Consider the following 18,422-nt stretch of genomic DNA (forward strand, 5'->3'; position numbering starts at 1 on the left):
CGTGAGGATAGGATCCCAAAATAGAACAGAAGCTGCCAGTGTCCAGAAAATTCTGCTCTGAAAATTCTTCCCCCTTGCTGCCAAATCCTGGAAATTTCTTAACAGTGCATCCTTGTTGGGCACAAAGTCTGTCCTGGTGCCTGCAGCTCACCCACCCTGAGCTACTGGGTGCCTAACGTCTACCGCTTGCATGCTGGCAGCCAGAAACAGGGACAGGAGCTCCCATGGTATTGCTAGATAGCCCTGCAGTGGCCTTATTCTGCAGGGGTTTGACTTCATAGCCTGTGCCATGCTCCTTCACATCTAGCCCCGTTCTGTGGGTCGCACAATGTCCTGTTGGTCCAGCATTGCCCTGGAGGAACCAGGCAACTTCAAGCCATTGCTCTGAGAGCGGCAGCTCAGTGAAATGCAGTCATGCAGCCACTGCAGGGTGTACTGATGGCCTCATTTCTCGTAAAGGCCTAAAATTCACAGAAAGCTAGCAATAGTTTATTTTTTTTTAAATGGTTTTCATTGGATTAATTTTATATAGAATCAATGCAAAGAACTTTGACAGCAAATGTGGTATTTGTTGGGAGCAGGCCTGTTAGAAAAGAGTTCATGATGTTAAAATCTACCTCCTTGGTCTCATGGGACCGCTTTGTCCCTGGCACTTAAATCTTCCCGGTTGGTCCCATGGGACCGCTCCATCCTTGGCACCCCTGCCAGGTGTGAAGCACTTGTAAGCCGCTGTATCCGGGTGTGCATTTCTTCATGCGTCAGTACTGTTGCATCATGGGATGAGACAGAATTGCGTAGTGGCATGGTCAGAGACGAGCTGCTGCTAGACTGTGCGGTCTCTTCATTGATAATGTCATGGACACAAAGACCGCAGCATGACTGGCATTCGCCATCCAGAGACGTAGCATTGCTGAGGCTGTAGTGAAGCATTTTGAAGCTGGAGTGGCTCTTGGATGCTTCCCCTTCCCACCACTTCATTTGACTGCAAGACCCAAAAAATGTCATATAACCTGGAAGGAGCCACTCTGCTGCAGTTGCAGCCACAAGAAGTGTGGTTGTGCTGTGCTGCCCCACTGCCTGCCATGCCTGCTGCGTACAGGCGTGCAGGAGCCACTCTCCATCTTCGGGAGCAGAGGAGTCTTCAGGCTGGAGCTAAGCTGGAGGGTCCTTGGGAAGACTGTGGAGCATCCTATTCTCACTGCGCAGTGCAGTGCCATCCTCTCCAGAGCTTCTGGGGCCCAGGAAACAGGCTGTCTGTGTAACCACCTCTTGCACCCGAGCCAGAAGCTGGAGAAACTGGTATTGTCCACCTTGTGAATAGATCACAGAAAAGATCAGGTTTAAAATGCTCTAAATACCTCCTTTTAAATGTCTTTTCTACACTCACGTTGCAATGATGACATAGTACAGGTCACAGTGGTTTGTATCACGTTCAGAAATTTATTCCTGGAGCCTAGTTATTGATCTTTTAATCTTTAAAAAGAAAATTAATCTTTTAAACAGCTTTTAATAAATGGAGGAACATCTTTTCTGTAACTGAAGCTGTCCTAACTTAGGGCTAATTTACTTTACTGAATGTCTGAGCTTGGGTTTTGTTTATTTTTAAAAAAGCAAACTAATGAAAACTCTTCTGTTTTAGTGGTTTCCTAGGAAAGAGTTGAGTAATGCTTCCTTCCCTATTCCTGATTTCCTATTAAATCCTTTAAACATCCAGCCCATTCCATTCCTGTGCTGTTAGTTGCAATTGTTGCAAATCTCAGTATTATTGTCTACCATACCTCCTTCCCCCAATGTTTTTATATTTGGGTTGATAAGAATTTGGGTTTACTTTGAGGTTTTTTTTAATGGTGAATTAAGTTTTGCAACAACATCTCTGGAAATTTAAAGATCAAGATTTTTAGATGCCTTTCTAAAAGACATGCTACCACTGAAGCAGGAGTCATTCTGGGGAAGTCTGATGGCCTGTGTTGAGCACAACGTCAAACTAAATAATCATAACAGTCTCTGCTGATCTTGGAATCTATGACTCTCTACTTCCTGCGATTTCTGTAGACTCTTTTACGATGATGGTTAAAATCAAACAGAAAGAGCAATCTGGCCCTTCCCTCCTCACTATTGCTAGACCCTGTTTCTCACCTCGTTTTGTAAACGCAGATATAAATGGTGTCATAACAGCATGGGGATGAGATGAAAAGGTAGATCTGATAATCTCAGAAGAAGGCAGCATTTGTTCAGCTGCGTGTTTCCACATGCAGAGAGGTATGGAAATGTTCATTGTTACAGCAATCAACTTTCCAATATAGGAGGTGTCCTGTTACATCTCACTGATTAACGAAGATGTCTGTTACTTCCTGGGGTTCAGTGATCGAACTGTACTTTGTGCTTCAGAGGCAGAACATCTTGTTCAGATGTTAAGTCTTAATCCAGTTGAATTAATATGAACAAGATGCTCCTTATCCCAGTTCGGTTTTTAAACTTTTATAGTCATAGGATGAAGTTAACATACATACAAGAAAATTGCTGTGGATCTGGATTGCTTAGTTTTCATTCCAAATTTTGAACTGTGTTATGTTTTCACAAACTACTATTTGAATAGATCATTGTTTTTAGTAAAAAAAGAGACAGATGACACTGCTTATATACCTTGGGGTGGAGGGAAGAGAAAGAAATTCTTGGGTTCTATCTACATACTTGTCCTATTTCTGTCAATTTTAATTTTTCTTTCCAGTCTTATGCTGGTGGCAGCTACATAGTGTAAAGGCAGTTATATTGTTGGACACCTTAGGTACAAGAATAGCAGAAAGTGGTTCAAGTAGAAGATTAATTATTTATATAGAAAAGTACCAATTTTGCTCAGCAGTAATATATTAAATAGTTTACAGTCTGTTCAGAACACACAAAGAACCTATTCTGTTCATGTAAATCTGTGTTCTAAATTTATAATCTGCAATAAAATGTCTAATGTCTTTCATATTTCAGTAATAGATTGCTGGAGTTAATCTCCCTTTTATTTAACAGTGTTATACCTTTGAGGTATTTTAGATTTCAAATATTCATTCCATCTTATTCAGAACTGTGCTGATACATCACCATTATTGTGGCATGTATCATTTCATCCAAAGCACTTTGAAGAAATTTGTTCCCTTTGAAAGATGAACAAGAATCAACACTGGAAATGACATGTTTAATTTCAGCTCTTGTACTAGGATGCAAATCATGCTTCTTACAAAACATATCTTATGAAATAGTCCCCTACCTGTTCTTCCTACCTCTGCTTTTTAGCTTTGGATTCCTGTTAAACTTGCGTACCACAGTAGTCCCCGTGACGTCTATAGGTTTTGATGTAGCAGAGTGCAGAAATAAGCTCAACACAATCATTTCTAGTTTTCTGGTGTCCAACGAGGAGGGCTGTGCATGTTTGCACAGCACGTAACTGTGTGCATTTGTTTCTCTTTCTAACAAACAGCTTTGCATAGCTAACAACGTGCCAGCAGAGCATCAGTCCCTTCCTTTGCTCATGTTAATGACTGACTTTTAAATCCTCTCATTAAAATCATAAAGTCATCTGGTTGCGAATAGATTACACAAACCCCATTGGCATAACTCAACATTTGACCTCCTAATGGCCTTACCCATAAGGGAAAGAAAGGGCATCGGTGCAAACCACCTGTGACGCTGTGTTTCTTTTTCAGGGTTTATGACAGGCCTCAATTAGCATGGTCTTCCCAGCCCAAGACTGATAAAGATCTTGCCTACTGGAGAAGACGAGGACAGGACTTCAGCGTGCTCCTGGGCTACTCCCAGAAGGGTGGTGTGGAAATGAAAGGCGTGGCTGCAGCCCCGGGGGCACCCCGGCACCCCAAGGAGAGTCAGCTGAAGGTGGGGACGGGTGCAGGTTACGTCAGAAGAAGCGGCTTGCAGGAGAGCTGCAAAGTGCCTGGCGACTGCAAATGGCAAAGTCTGGGAATGGAAAGCTGGAACCAGCCAAAAAAGGTAGGAAGGCAAATGTCCGAGGGTGACAGGGAGAAGCTGCTTCAAGAGCTGTATTCGCTGACCCTGGGAGACAACGTACTGAGCGCCCACAACAAGGGGAAATCCCAGTCCTTGCCAAGGGTTCTTTCGCCGGAGAGCATGAGGTGCGTGGAAATGCCCCCGCTGACCAACAGTAACAACTCGCTCAGCGTAACTAAAACCCCCTCCTATCCCCCAAACAGACTGAGTGTGGAACCAGCCAAGCACCATGAAACAGGAGGCCATTTCCTTCCCCTGGTGAAACCCAAGTACGGGAGACCTCTGAAGCCTCCATCCTATGAACAGCAGTGGCAGACGAGGGCACCTGCAGAAACCGTGGGTTTCCAGGACCACCACCAGAAAGATGAACCCATCTCCTACTTAGCCAAAGTTAATGAGCCAAGGCAAGATGCTTGCATTCAAGACTCTGGTTTGGAGCCCCCAGTCTACGTACCTCCTCCTTCCTACAAATCCCCACCTCACCAAAACGTGACCCCACATCCCCTCAATGAAGTGCCTAACACCAACACGTATGCCACCAGTGATCAGCAAGGTCCTGCAGAGCGGGTTGTCCCCTGCCAAAGACCAGCTGCGAATACTTTTGAAGTGGGGGGGGACCTTTGCAAAGACAACTATCTTCCTCATGGGAAGCAAAGCCATGCGAGGCGCCCCACTGACTACCTGCGTTCTGTTCAGTATATTCCCTTTGACGATCCTCGGATACGACATATTAAAATTGCACCACCAGCAGGTCTGCAGGACAACACTAAATACACTGAAAATGCATGTAGTCCCAGTTCTGGTGCTTTGCAAGAGAGAGATCTTGAAGTACAGTACAACAGTGCCTTTTTGGATGCATCAAACTTGTCCAGTTCTGCAAAGGGAGAAAGAACTTCCGACAGCTCCACCCATAGCAACAGATGGTTGGCACCATCCATCCGAGATCAGGAAAATTGTGCCTTGCTGGACCAAAGAGACAGTTGTAGCACAACTAATCACAGCCCCCGTAACGAAGCCAGTGCAGAGTACACAAAAGGCAAACTTTCTGTAAGAAATTCACATATGGACAGCACCTGTGAGACTGTTACAAAAGTGAAAAAGTTTGAACCTGGAACTGGGATGCAGAGCAAAAAGAGTTCAAAGAAAAAAATGAATGAAACTATATTTTGTTTGGTTTCTATCCCAGTTAAATCAGAATCCAATCTGCCAGATACAGATAGGAACAACAACATAACCCAGAGCCCTGATAAGAATGGGTTTGATAACAATGGGGCTTTGCAAGAACAAAGTCTCTTGAGTATGTCTTCGACGGACTTGGAGTTACAAGCGCTTACAGGAAGCATGACCAATAAAAATGAGTTACAAAAACAAGAGCTGTGGAGACCAGAAGAGTTCAAACAAATGAATGACCTCAGATTTATTCAGCCTACAAAACACAGAGAGCTCAAATACTCTGGCTCCTGGCCAGGTGATCAGTACAAAGACCAGCAGACACAGACCAGTTTTGCCGAAGAACCTAAAAGCCCACAATTTTTCCATGGTACAAAGCCTGGGCAGCCCAATAGTAAGAAACTGCTGTCTCCAAAGCTCCTAGGATGTACAGCATCCACAATAGGGTCGAAACAGATAGGGTTACCTTCTGACGAGAGAAGCTGCAGACAGAGGGCTTATGGTATGAAGGGTCAGATGTACCTCAGCCAGTCTAGCAACAGCGCATTTTCTAGGACTGCCACCTCAGTCCTGCAGGCCCCCTCCCCGAAAGCCCACCAGAGCCAGCCTGTGCCTTCCCAGGAGAGGGAAACCAGCCTTCTTTCCAAGGGAGATGTAGTTAAGGGAGAAGCAGGCGCTCCCTGCAACAGTAAAGAGCTTTTTGGACAGTTCCTGTTGAAGCCTGTGAGTCGCCGTCCCTGGGATGCAATAAGTGAGCTAGAAAGTTTTAACAAGGAGCTGCAAGGGCAGGAGGAGAGCCCAAGCAGTGAAGAATATTTGGAAAGCGCTGCGGCTTCTCCACAGGCAGGTGCCCTTACACAGAGGAGGGCGTCCAGAAATGAGAATTCGAACCAGGAGCCAAAACATGGTGGGAAATCGGAAGCAGTTGTGCCAGAGGTGCCTGTATTTAAGTCAGGAAGAGTTAAAAGTAAGTCTGAAAGTTGGAGCATGGGGACAGAGCATGGCAGTGAGCCGGGCTGTGTTGGCTCTCAAGGCTCCTCGCAGCCAGGAGGGAGCAGTGAAGGAGTCGGGCCAGCAGATGGAAGTCTGATAACAGAAATGAGGACGGGGGAAGCCAAGAGCAGAAAAAGCAAGCAGCCAGTTCGCGTGGGCCCTCTCAAGAGAGTTTTGTCCAGTAGCCCAAGCAGTTCGTGTCACAGTAATCCTTTCAATAACCCTGTCTTGCAGGAGATGAGCAAAGACCAAAATTACCTAGACTTTGTTAAACTGAGCAAAGGTGCAACTCCCACAAATGATACGGTGTTAGAGAGAGGCTTGGTAGTACGCTTGTCACTAACAAAGAGGAACCAAGGGCACTCTGAGCCGGATTTGAGGTCAGTGGGACTTGATGTAGCCCCAGGACCTGGTGCTAACAATTCTGATCACTCTTCAAATGCAAATGCAGTGGAAATCCCTGTGAATGAGTCATTGCAGGCAAGAGCTGCAAGAATTTTAGGTATAGATATAGCAGTGGAGTCTCTCCTTCCGGATGACCATGTTGGGCCCCACCCAGGCACTAGCCCTGCAAATGGTGCCCAGGACTTTGAGTCATCAGTGAGGAGCACAGTAAGTGACAAAGAAGGAAAAAAAGATGGTTCTTATGAAGGCAGACGAAAATGTGGCTGGACAGAGAGTGCTCTCTTTGTTGGAGTGGGAAGACGATCTTTATACCCTGATGAATGCCAGACCACTCACCAGGAAGCCAGCACTAAAACACTGGTAACTGAGCAAGTTCCTGAACAACCTGCAAGTCCTAGCCAAGGTGAGGACCAAAACTTGGTTTGCAAGTCAGCTGTGTATCAGCATTCAGAAAAGAGAGTGAGAAGCACCTCGAAAGTGATAGAGACACTCCAAGGCAAGCTCACTTCTCCACCTAGCCGGACTGCCATGGATCGCTTAGTGCGAATGAAAGAAGTTGACTCTGTGTCCCGGATGAGACGTCTGAGCATTAAGAGCGCAGACTCAGGAGAGGAGGTGGATGAGGAGAAGCTGTCGAGGGTACAAGAGGAGAGAGGAAGCAAACTGGCAAGCTCAGGGGCTGTTTCCAAGCGTGTTATCTCTCTCAGTGAAAATGGATATTTAGGTGGAATGGACAAGAAGAAGATCGACAGAGATTTTCCTTTAGGTAAGACCCTATTATGGGAGATCCAAGTGGGTACTGTTTCCTTATGTAATGGGCATGATCCGTTTGCTGATGCCCACATAATGCTGCTCAAATAGTAACAGGCTGTAGGTGGTAGTACCCCTGTCTGGTTGCCACCCTCTTTGCTCTCCTTGTAGAAGAGATAACATGAGTGTTCTCTGATCCCATTTTAGGAAAAGTTTCTGTAAAACTCATGATACTGAAACTCATTCACAGAGACTGGAGCGCTCCCTGAGGTCTTATCTCTGTTTAATTGTTTCAGGGAACAGCCAGCTTCAAACAGCAGAGTTCAAAGATAGTCACTTCAGTGCCAGTGTTTGGGAACACGTGGTGATTTAATCATAGCCTCTCCTTGAATACCCATTTTTTCCCTCTCTAATACTTAAGGAGACACATACTATATCAGAGTTCAGAAGAAACTAAAAATAAAAATCTGATGTTCTTCTGTGAAGCCTCTGGGAAATGGCTGCATTAAGGGGCCTGGAAAATTCTCTCTCTCTCTCATGAATATTTTCCAGATCAGGTGTTGAGAATAACTGTTATCCCCAGGTCAAATGGAAAGTTGACTTTTTCAGTGAACACCTTTTTTTTTTTTTTTTTTTTTTTGGTGTTCCTCATCTCTCAAAAGCATATAAACTTTTGTAGTCCATATGCATCCCCAAAGTAACATGAGCTGTTCTCTCTCCGAAACAGTTTTCATATGGCATTGTGTTGAACAACTGAAAATCAGTTATTGCCATAGATCTGTGTAAAGGGATAAATCTCCCAGGCCACCTGTCAAGTCCATTAAATTAATTGGAGTGAGCGAATGTATGGTGTGAAAGTTGTTAAATTAACATTAATCTCCTCCTTCCTTTTTTCATCTTCTCTGTAACAGCTGATGCTCTGCCTTGAAATCTGCACAGGTTATTCATTAAACCTCATTGATATAAATCTGTTCACAGTTTTCCAGTACAGAGGGACTGAAATTAAATGGAGCATACTTTAAAGTGGACTTATGTATTTCCATCTGAAGAGAAATATTTGTCTGAGTTCTAAGTATTGGCTCCTGCAGTCTTGCAGCCTTTCCCTTCATGTCTTTTTCTGTATCCCACAGCTCTGTGTCTCTGCTCTGAACTGTATTTCTCTAGACCAGATTTTCCAAACAGGCTAATTCAGCTCCCTTGTGCCCATCAGGTCTAGTATGCCCCACATGTATTTCATAAGCTTTCCTCCCTTGGGGTTTCTGCTGGAGTGAAGAAAATAACTGTTGTGGTGACATGACTTCAGGGATGTATCAAAACAGATTGTGTGTGTTTTATTGGAGGGTTATTCTGCAGTAAATTAGGTCTAAATTTATCCCTCTTGCTGACAATGCCAGGCTTGTATTCTGCAGTGTGTTCCCACTGCAGCAGTTCCCTTGCAGACATAACAGCCCTCCCCACATCTGGATAGCGTGGATGTCCCTTCCTGCTGCGCACATCTAGTACCGCAGGGTAACACGCACTCACACGGGGCGGGAAGGCGTCTCCTCCACTGGCCTCTTCCCATCCAAAGAGACCCTGATTTGCTGACGGCCACAAGATCTTCACCTTACCTTAACGGGGCAGGACTGAAGATTCATGTTCGTAGAAAGGCCTGATGTTGTGTCTTCCTCTGTTAACCCTCACTCCAACTTCCAGACTAGCTCACTGGTACCATTGCAAGCCAAAATGAGAATTAATCCTGGAAAACCACTGTATTTGTTGCTTTTAAAGAGTAAATATTGCTAAAGGCCATTCTATTTGGAGTGAGGTAAGGCGATGTTAGTCTTACAGTTGCAGACTGGGCCTGTCGCAAGAGGCTAGAGGCCTTAGCAGAAACAGGCTTTCACATGTATAATGCAGCTTGGCAGATGAACAAGTCATCTCAGAGTAAGAGCTCTGCTGAAACTCAGTGCAAGAAGCTCATCTGACTGTGCAAATACTGCCATGAGAAGAACATCTCCAAATGTTCCCAAATGCACTGGATGTCTTTTCTCTTTTGCTGTTTGAAGACTGCTTCCATGAGGCTGCTCATCTGGCTTTGTTTCTGTAGAGAGCATTTCAAATGAGCTCAACCAAATGTTGAATAAACATTTCTGTATCAGTGCTAGAACGCCAGTGTTTGTCCCCCCAGAAGTGTGACACAGCCTGGCAGTCTGACCCTTTTGTGTCCTTGGTTTAGGTGCTGAGGATGTGGGTATGCTTTCAAGGAATAAACTGAGCCACGCAGAGGCTCCGTGTCTTGTGGCCTGATTCTCTCCCCCCTGCCACTCCCCGAAACAGGGAGCACCTGCAATTTTGTGGGGACTTCTATTAGTGTGCATGTGTCTGGCCTTAGGAGAATCAGGTTTCTGAAATGTAAATCCATTTTTATTCTTAGGTCAACCTCGCACAGAACAGTTCAGAATTTTTGTACATTCTAGCAGTTTAGATGGCAAAATATTTACAATTGAAAAAATGTTACTGCTTTAGAGGCATCTTTCCACATCATCAGTGCATTAAGCTTAGAAAGATGCAGCGTTACCCTGGAGTGCACTAGCCCTCAGAAACTTTTTTCCTCTTGATTTTTTTGCATTCATGTGGTGGTCTTGAAGTTTGGAAACACCAGAAGAGGCTGAATAGTGATAAGCAGTTCTGAAAACATAGGAGTTGCTGGCACAGACTGCTTTCTTGGCTGGCCTAGCAATTTGAGGAGAGTGGGTAAGAGAAGCGATAAAGGATCCTGCACCAGGAATCCACCCACTGGGGACAAATCCAGTTCTTTCTTAGCCAGTCCCCCCTTGATATGAGTCTGGATGCTGCAGATGGACCACTTGCACACAGGAGTAAAAATTTCCCTCTGAGGATTTTTATGCTTGTTTGAATAAAGACATTCACTCACATCAACATCAGAGTCCTGAGAGTGAACGTTTTACTCCAAAGTGTGATATTTATGTGTACAACTATTTTCATATATATGAAAATATATATATGCTCAACAGTTTAAATGTGAGTGCTGTAGGAGTACAGCCTACGGGAGGAACGTTTAAGGTTAGCACAGATACCCAGGTTGCGTAAGACCAGCAAGTAGCACATGGTAGCATGGGCTGCAGTGCTGGTTTGTCCAGGCCCCTGTGTGCCTACAGACTCCTCCATAGGTAGCCCTGGTTCCTCCGTGCCGTGACCGTGCATCCCAAGGAGCCTAGGGTAAGTCAGACATGTGCATGATGGCACAGGGCAGGCAGATCTCACAAGGCATCTCCCTTTCATTGCAATCCTATCCCAGACTCACAAGGGTGAAGAAAAAGGCTTGTATCTGCTCACTTCACGGCCAATGTTGGGATAAAACCAATAAAAAAATCTGACAGATGAGTGTCCTTGGGGCTTCAGGAAAAGAAAAACAAAGTGTGGTCTGTCCTGTGAACTGACAAGAGGTAGGCTGAAAATGAAGACCAATGTTAGTAAGCCAGTCCAGTGCTTTAGTGAATAACGTTCAAAACGTGAGCTGCAGTTTTGCAGGCTGAAGCGAGACAGTTTAACCACAGTGATGCAACGCAGCTGTGCTTTCCTGTATTCTGTTGAATTAATCTGAAACCAAGGATTTGCAAACGAATGAAAAGACCCTGATGACTGGATGGCATCATCCTTTCTTCAGCCAGCCTTAAACACCCTGCTAGGATGCTTAAACCATTTACCCGTCCTTAGTGCTCAGTACAAGGGGAGCAAATCTTACGTCTTTCTCTCCCTGTCAAAGCATCTGAAAACGAGAAGTAACCACTTAGCAGTCAGTGTGCTTGTTTCTACCTACTCAAGGTTTCCCAAATCATATCTGCATGCATTTGATCCAAGTTGCACCGGAATTACACTGGTGTAAATACAGAATTTGGGTCAGGAATGTAGTATGTATCTTTAAGGCTTTAAGTCCAGTATTAGCTTCTTTTTTTAATAAAAACTAAGGAAAAGATGTCTCATTTCCGCAGCTAGCAACGTTGAATAGATCTCACAATACATTATTAATAGTGTTTTCTTGTCTTTTTTCAGATACATATGACCCCACCAAAGTTGAAAAGGTGTGAGATGAATGGAGAGGAGAATAGAGATTTCTGCTCTACTAAGAATGTTTCACTGACTTTTTTTTCCTGGGTGCTTTTTGTTTGTTTTTTGTTCTTTGATGCTTGGAAATTGCCTCCATTTGTGGTGTTCATGGTGTACTCGTAATGCCTTTACCACTGTCACTAGGAATTAGCTATTCATATCTGAAACTGTTGCGGAGACCATAGAAAAATCTGACTTCTACATTGGAACCATCTGGCTTTGTAGTGTTAAGACTTAATACCTACCGTTGGTAAAGAGTTTTTATCTGAACTCTATTTCACTCTTCAGCAGGGATGACGAAATGCATGAAGTGAGGCTTTTGAGCTTTCTCTTTGGTGTAAATGTAAACGTGGGAGATTAGTGAAATGATTTTTAAAAGAATGTGAATTTATAAGCTAAACTTCTAAGTATCTACAGTCTAAACTTTGTTTAACTTAAGGGATTTTTGGCCATAAGTAGAAAGTGCTGCTGCACTACATGGGGGAAGGAATGCGAGAGAATTGTAGCGAAGACTGATTGTGAAATTATTTCTGACTTCCAGAGCTTGAATTTACTCGGATTAAATACTTACTTGCCACCTAGAGAGAAGAAAAGCAAAAACCCCAAAGCTTCTAAAAGATGGAAGACTTTTGTAGTACAGTGTACAGAACGTGTAATTATAGTAGCTGGCAACTAGTGTTTCAAACCAATGCAAAGTATACCACTGGCTCTTTTGCACTCAGTATTACCTATTTTTGTTTTGCTGTTTAGAAATTCTTTATATGAAAGAATAGTAGCTGGTTTAAAATAGCCCATTTTAACAAAGTAACTATATTTCTTGTTACAGAATACTATCTATTTTTCTACGATGTAAACAATTGCTAACAAGTGGCAAGTATAAAGAAGTATTATTATTATTATTATAATATTTTAAGAAGACTTATCCCTCTGAGTGAAGGTGCCCCAAGCAGATTTCACTTGTGTATCTTAATGCACACTCCATATTGCCACACACTCAGCAGTGCTACCTTATTTTGTTCTGAAGAGAGCCATCTATGTATGTATGTATGTATGTACTACAGGGTTAATTTCTATTTTTCCCCACTCAACCCTTGGATCGTTCTTCTTGGAGCCACTTTCTGAAACACAGCTGAGAACCGTCTGGGCTGGTGTTGCTGCCATTACATTCCAGTGACGGTGATTACCAAAAAGTGGGTTTGGATCTTTGTCCCGGTGTCTCTGAGCAGCTCAGAAAATACCTGGTTGCTTTCTTTTACTTTGTTCCTTTTTACACATTATGGGTTTGGATTAGGCCAGTGTATAAAAATAAACAAACCTGGGTTTAATTCTTCCCTGAAGTCAACTGATGTTGCTGGGGAGGAGTTCAGGTGTCTTCTTGATGGCATTTAAATACATGGCTTTAAGTATATTTTATCTGCACACACAAATGCATGAATTACAGAGTTTATAATAAAGCCTATGCATTCTGCTCTTTGATACTGAATTAGCCTGCATAGTATCTGTGTCTTTAAAGCCTTTATGTCCACTCCTGTGTGTTTTTTTTGTAAGTACCTGTGTACTAACATTCTTCTGATGACTTGTTCGTGTACTTCACCAGTCTCTTCTACTGGCCTTTTCTGGTTTTTAGCATAATTTTATTTTTTAAAATCTTCTAATTTCTTGAAATATTTTTCCTAAGTCTGTAATTTGGAAAGAACGACGGGGAAAAACATCCTGTGTTTTGGCAGCAAGAATTTCTTGTCTGTAACATGATTCTGTTACATATGGACTATTTAAAGCTTGTTTGAAAAGAAAATGTGGTGTATAATTTATTTTATTAACTCTTGTGCATGCTGTGTAGCAATACTTGTTGACAAACTGTTCCCACCGCTCTTACTATATCCACCTTTCTTCATCACCATCTAGGACATCTGGGGGCTAGTAAATAGCTACAAAACGTTTCTCCCCCTGCTCCCCCACCCCAACTCTGCCCATTAAAAAACAGTTCTTGAAGAGGATTGCTTCAACTCTCATCATCCCACTTACTAGTAAAGCTGAGGTGCCTGGCAATAACTTGAAAGTTTTAATTTATCCTTGATTTCTGGGGAACTGTAAATTGTCACATATAACCAGTCCTACTACCTTCAGTTCACATCTCTGTGGAACAAGAGTTTTCTGTGCATTTTAGTTTCTTCTGATGAGGAGGGGATTAATTGATTTTGCAACCTGTTTCATCAGTCATGTCAAGTAACTGCTTTTCCAATGCTTGTGAACAGCCGAGATCTTAAAAAAGAAAAGAAAAAAGGAAAGAAATAGGAAACAGCAATATTGCGGGGAAGGTTTTATTGGCTAAGAATGAGAAATTAAAACCTAGAAAGTTAGTAAGCTGTGTTTTGCAGTAGTATGTGACTGACCAGTGGATGAAAGACTAGAATTAGTACTACTTTAAAAATGGTGTATTCCTCTAACAGTACTGTCTGTTTCATTTCATACTATGATACAGACAACTAAGAAATACATGGAGTACAGTTTTATGAATGATTGTGGCTTAGCGTTTCTACAGTACCTGTGCCATGATTAAAGTGTCAGCTATGGGAATGGGCTGGATGGTACCATAGCTGAACACCTTTCCAGAAGCCTTTTGCCAGTTGCAAACAGCAGTCAACAGAAAGCTCCTTTTACACCAGGTGTAGTTAAAAAACAGTAAATGGTGACTTTCAGTGCCTGTCTCAATGGGTGCACAAAACTGTCATGGCAACAGCTGTCACTGGTAATGGCAACAGGAAGATCTCAGGGCTCTGTGGATGGAGAGGAGGAGGATGTGGCAGCCTGTTTCCAGTGCCTCCTGCAATGCAGTCGTGTGACTGCAGAGCAGCAGTGAAGAACTGTGCATTTATCTTTATTCTCAGGAGGAAGAGCAGAGCTAGAACCTCAGAAATCACGTTGTTACAAGCTGTGGTGTACCCAGCTTGCGCTGTTGCTGTACTGCTGCAGCTGGGGAAGCTGGGGTTGGACGACAGGTTATCAAAGGGCTTGGTTGGGAAGATACCGGTTTCACGAGCATTCCCAGAAATTCATGCACAAACCCCGTGCCTGGTTTATACATTTCAAAAATGTTTAATGGGGAGACTCCTCAGGAGATGGATAGCTGAACAGGACCTGCCACCTCCTCCCATCTACCCTGTTGAAATCCAGAATGGAGAGTCAGCCCAAGTGACAGTAACAGCACTTGGTGGCAGTGCTAAGGTGCCAGGAAGAGAAACAACTAACCCGAAGTTTCAGGCTCGTATCTTCTCTCTGAGAAAGAAGAGTCACCCGTGAGCTTCGGGGGCTCCTGAATCGTCCGAGTCCAGCTCTGCTCACCGCGGCGGACAAAGACAGGCCAGCCCCCGGCGCTGCGGAGGGAGGAGGCGCCCAGGGCCTGCCCAGAGGGGATGCCATGGTTTGAAGGTGAAAGCGCTCCCTCGTGCGGTTCCCCTGAGCACGAACTGGACGTGCGTTTCCACGAAGCATGGCTGTTTCCGGATCCCACTCCAGTCTCCTCGCTCGATGCATTTTGAACTAGGCAGAAGTGTGGTCTGAGAAGAGCTCTTCAGTTTGTGTTTCAAATCCCACTGCCGTCACAGCGAAATGGGGTGGACGGGGGAGGCAAAGGAGGGAAATCCCTCTGAGTGACTGGGGATCACTGTGATTGCAATGCCCAGCCATGCGCCTGACTAAGCATCGCTTGTCGGCTATTAACTCAAGAAACCTTCCCTAGGCATAAGAAGGACTGTTGTATTTCATGCCACAGGTTTTATGGCAGGTTAGGCTTTACCGCAAACTATCAAAATCATTGTGTTTCCTTGACTCAGCTCCTCATGTTGGGAGCCGATAGTGTATACACTGAAACATCCAATAACTCTTGAAAAAAATTAAGGACAGCATATGCTTAAAGTGGTCAAGGAACAGAATTAATCTGTCACCCTTTGAAAATAACCAGTCCCAACAAGCTTATTTACATATAAATATTAGAATTTAGTAGAATATTTCTGTTTGTTTAATATCATAAATCAATACTAATATCTAAGGTCAACATTCTGTTGCCTTTGCCACATGGACAGCCAGCTGAATGTTAGTTTTATAGTACTCGACCTTCTCTTTGGGTTAAAACGTTGCTATTTCCTTCACTGCCCCTTTTCAAAGGAAAAACTAGTGGAGTGACTGGGAGAAAACTAGAAGTGAAATGTTCTTGCATGTTAAATAGCAGAAGTTCTTGCAATTGCAAAGTGGGCACTTTTGTCCGGGTTCAAGATCTGATAGAGGCAAGTATATGTGAGAAGTGAATCTTTACTTGGCAGGAGCCATCAGCTCAAAGAAGAGGGACAAAAGATTGTTAAAAGGAATGGAAAGGATGGAGAGCTTGTCAGCCTTTTCAATGTTTTCTGTAATGTCCTTTTGGAGGATATTGGGATTTTCTTGGTTGAGGGTCAAACAATCCCCTAATTTCCCTCCACTGGCAATAAGCCATGATGCTGCAGTCCTAATTTACTGGAGTGAGATTTAATTACAAGTCTACAAAGTTCAAACTTCTATTCTTCTGCACAATCCCAATAAAGGATCAAGCTGAAGATTTCATGAGATGATGACTGTATCTCTGAATTCATTAGAAAAGTTGGGAAAATGTGATTTAATTCTTACTCAAACTTGCATGAAAATGTTCACTGCACCTCCCCCTGGGAACTAAATGAAAGCTGTTTACCATCAACTCTATTTTTAAAGAAACAAATGTTTCAAACAAAGAAGAAGGGAAATCCTGATATCAATAGCAAAGCCCAAAACCGCAATGCTACCTCCCACCCATGCTGAAAAATATGTTCGCAATATGGCTTGCAGAGCTGCACAGCAGGGAGAGGGTGAAGGGAACTTAAGTCAGAATTGACCGACACATGGCTGAGATTAGAAATAAAAATGAAATTTCCCAGCCAAGAGAAACCGCAATAACATACAGATTATAAAATGAAGGAGGAACTTTCCACCCTCAACAGCAGCAATCTCAGCCTTCTTTCGAGCTCTGGACCAGCAGAGAAAATAATCAGAATCATTTCAAAAGCCATTCCTAACCTGGAAGGGAAACAAGGAGATATACATGCTAGACAGTATGTCGGTATCCTTGTGTCTTTGCCCTTATACAATGCAGATAACTCTCCACACTGACTTTCAAGATACTGTGGCCCATCTCCAAAACTAATACTATGTCATTGCCATGGTTTCCAGCTCTAACTAGCCCAAAGGCAGATTTAGAGGGATAAAAAGAGAGGAAATAGGGGTAAGCGATTACAATACTATTTATACGATATCAGAAGATGAATGTGTTTTAAGAATTTTCTTTGTATTTTTTTCTGCACAATGCAAATACTGTGTTTTTGGGCTTACGTGTAAATTGGAGGGATGCTGTTATTCAAGAGGAGACATTCTCCAAATAAAGATTTTGCATGGATACGGTCCTGTGTGATGTTGTTGAGGTTGTTATCATGGGGCAACATGGAGCATGTGTTCTGATGTTTGCACTGCCTTCGAGAAAGATAAACGTATTGGTGAAGTCTTAAAAGGCTGCAGTATTCTGCAGGGGACTGCTACTTCAAAACCTAACGTTGTGACTGGCCTGTTACACCACCAGTTCCAGAAATTGTGTTTACTTGAAAGAATTACTTTCCACATCCGCACTTTCTCAGATCAGCACAGACTGTAGGTCACTCATTTCCAAATTGTGTTCTGTTTGTTTGCTACCTTTAGGGTACGTTCTGCCTCTGTGCCAGAGTCAATTCCTCCTTTACTGCCTGGCAACCAGCCATCTGCACTGGGTAAACCTATGGTGTCAGAGCATTTTCCACTCCATGGGAGTATTTTCCACTCCCTTTGCACAAGTTGATATGGCACTGGGATAGTTTACTTTGGCTACGTTGCAGTAAAGAACGGCATGCTCTGTATCTGTGCTGATAGGACTTCAAGAGAGCTAAGTTATCAAGTTAATATAAAAAAAAAATCTTTTTTTTTTTTTTCAGGCAAAAGTGTAGGCTGCTCATGGCTAGAATGTGCAGCTCTGTCTTTTGTCACTGGCTCACAAGCAGGTTAGACCTTACTATCATGCTCACATATATTGCTGTGTAGAAGCAATGGATTCATCCTGGTACTCCTCACCTGTCACCAACAAACCTGTGGAACAAAAGACCCGACAGATCTGGGGAAGCTGAAGATGGAAATCATTGTGGCAGTTTTGCTCTCCTTTTCTTCCCATCATCCAGCCAATCTAATCTCACTATAACCTCTCCTTCCCCACCTGCTTGAAGTATAAAAATCTCTAGACCAGCATAATCCCATCTTCCACCCAATTTGAGTCTAGAAACCAATTTTCCTACTTTTTTCTGCCAGTAGGAGAAGGCAGGCATTCAGTTCTTTCCAATTGCTGATGGGTGGGGTTTTTTGTTTCTATTCTTATCTTAGTTTTGGTCCCTGCATCAATGCACACATATTGTTCATTACTTTTTCCAGAAGTAGCCACATACGTAACAGAATTGGCCCATTTGCTATCAGCTACAACAGGAGGAAGTCCCCAGAGTGCCTCGGGACCAAATCGTCCTGTTACCCAAGACCCGATGATGCTTCAAAGCGAGGGGCTGGACATATTTTGGGGAGCCTGCACACACAGCCCAGTAAGAAAGGTGAAGGCATGAGGGCAGAGACCTTTCTGCGCTTGCTGCCACCCACCTGCACCCACCCTCTCTGCAGCTGTATCAAGGTTGATGCTGGCTGACACCGGCAGGGAGCCATCTCTCGCTTTTGCTCTTGGATGTTACCTGGTCAGCACTCCCATGACATGCTTCAGGCAGTCAGATGTTCTGCTGCCTGCCATCAGACAGGGACAGGGCTGGCCAACAGTCTATGCTCCCTCCAGACAAATCTGTAGGTGCTCAGGCCCACCTGGGCCTACAAAGCAAGTCATAGGGAAACAAAGGGGCAGCTAA

At 43.6% G+C, this 18,422-nt stretch overlaps 1 protein-coding gene across 2 annotated transcripts in view; it reads left to right on the top strand.

The window, feature by feature from the left end:
• KIAA1462 (KIAA1462 ortholog) overlaps window positions 1-13,234 on the top strand; it is a 16,687-nt gene extending 3,453 nt beyond the window's left edge. For both annotated transcript variants that reach the window (XM_009325509.1, XM_009325508.1), the window contains exons 2-3: window positions 3,693-7,345; window positions 11,386-13,234. In XM_009325509.1, coding sequence (XP_009323784.1) covers window positions 3,820-7,345; window positions 11,386-11,420 — 3,561 coding nt within the window. In that variant the 5' untranslated portion in view covers window positions 3,693-3,819 and the 3' untranslated portion in view covers window positions 11,421-13,234. The remainder of the gene's footprint in view (window positions 1-3,692; window positions 7,346-11,385) is intronic.
• The last annotated feature ends 5,188 nt before the right edge of the window (window positions 13,235-18,422 follow it).

Source organism: Pygoscelis adeliae, unplaced genomic scaffold (genome assembly GCF_000699105.1).
Source record: "Pygoscelis adeliae isolate BGI_AS28 unplaced genomic scaffold, ASM69910v1 Scaffold175, whole genome shotgun sequence".
Lineage (NCBI taxonomy): Eukaryota > Metazoa > Chordata > Aves > Sphenisciformes > Spheniscidae > Pygoscelis > Pygoscelis adeliae.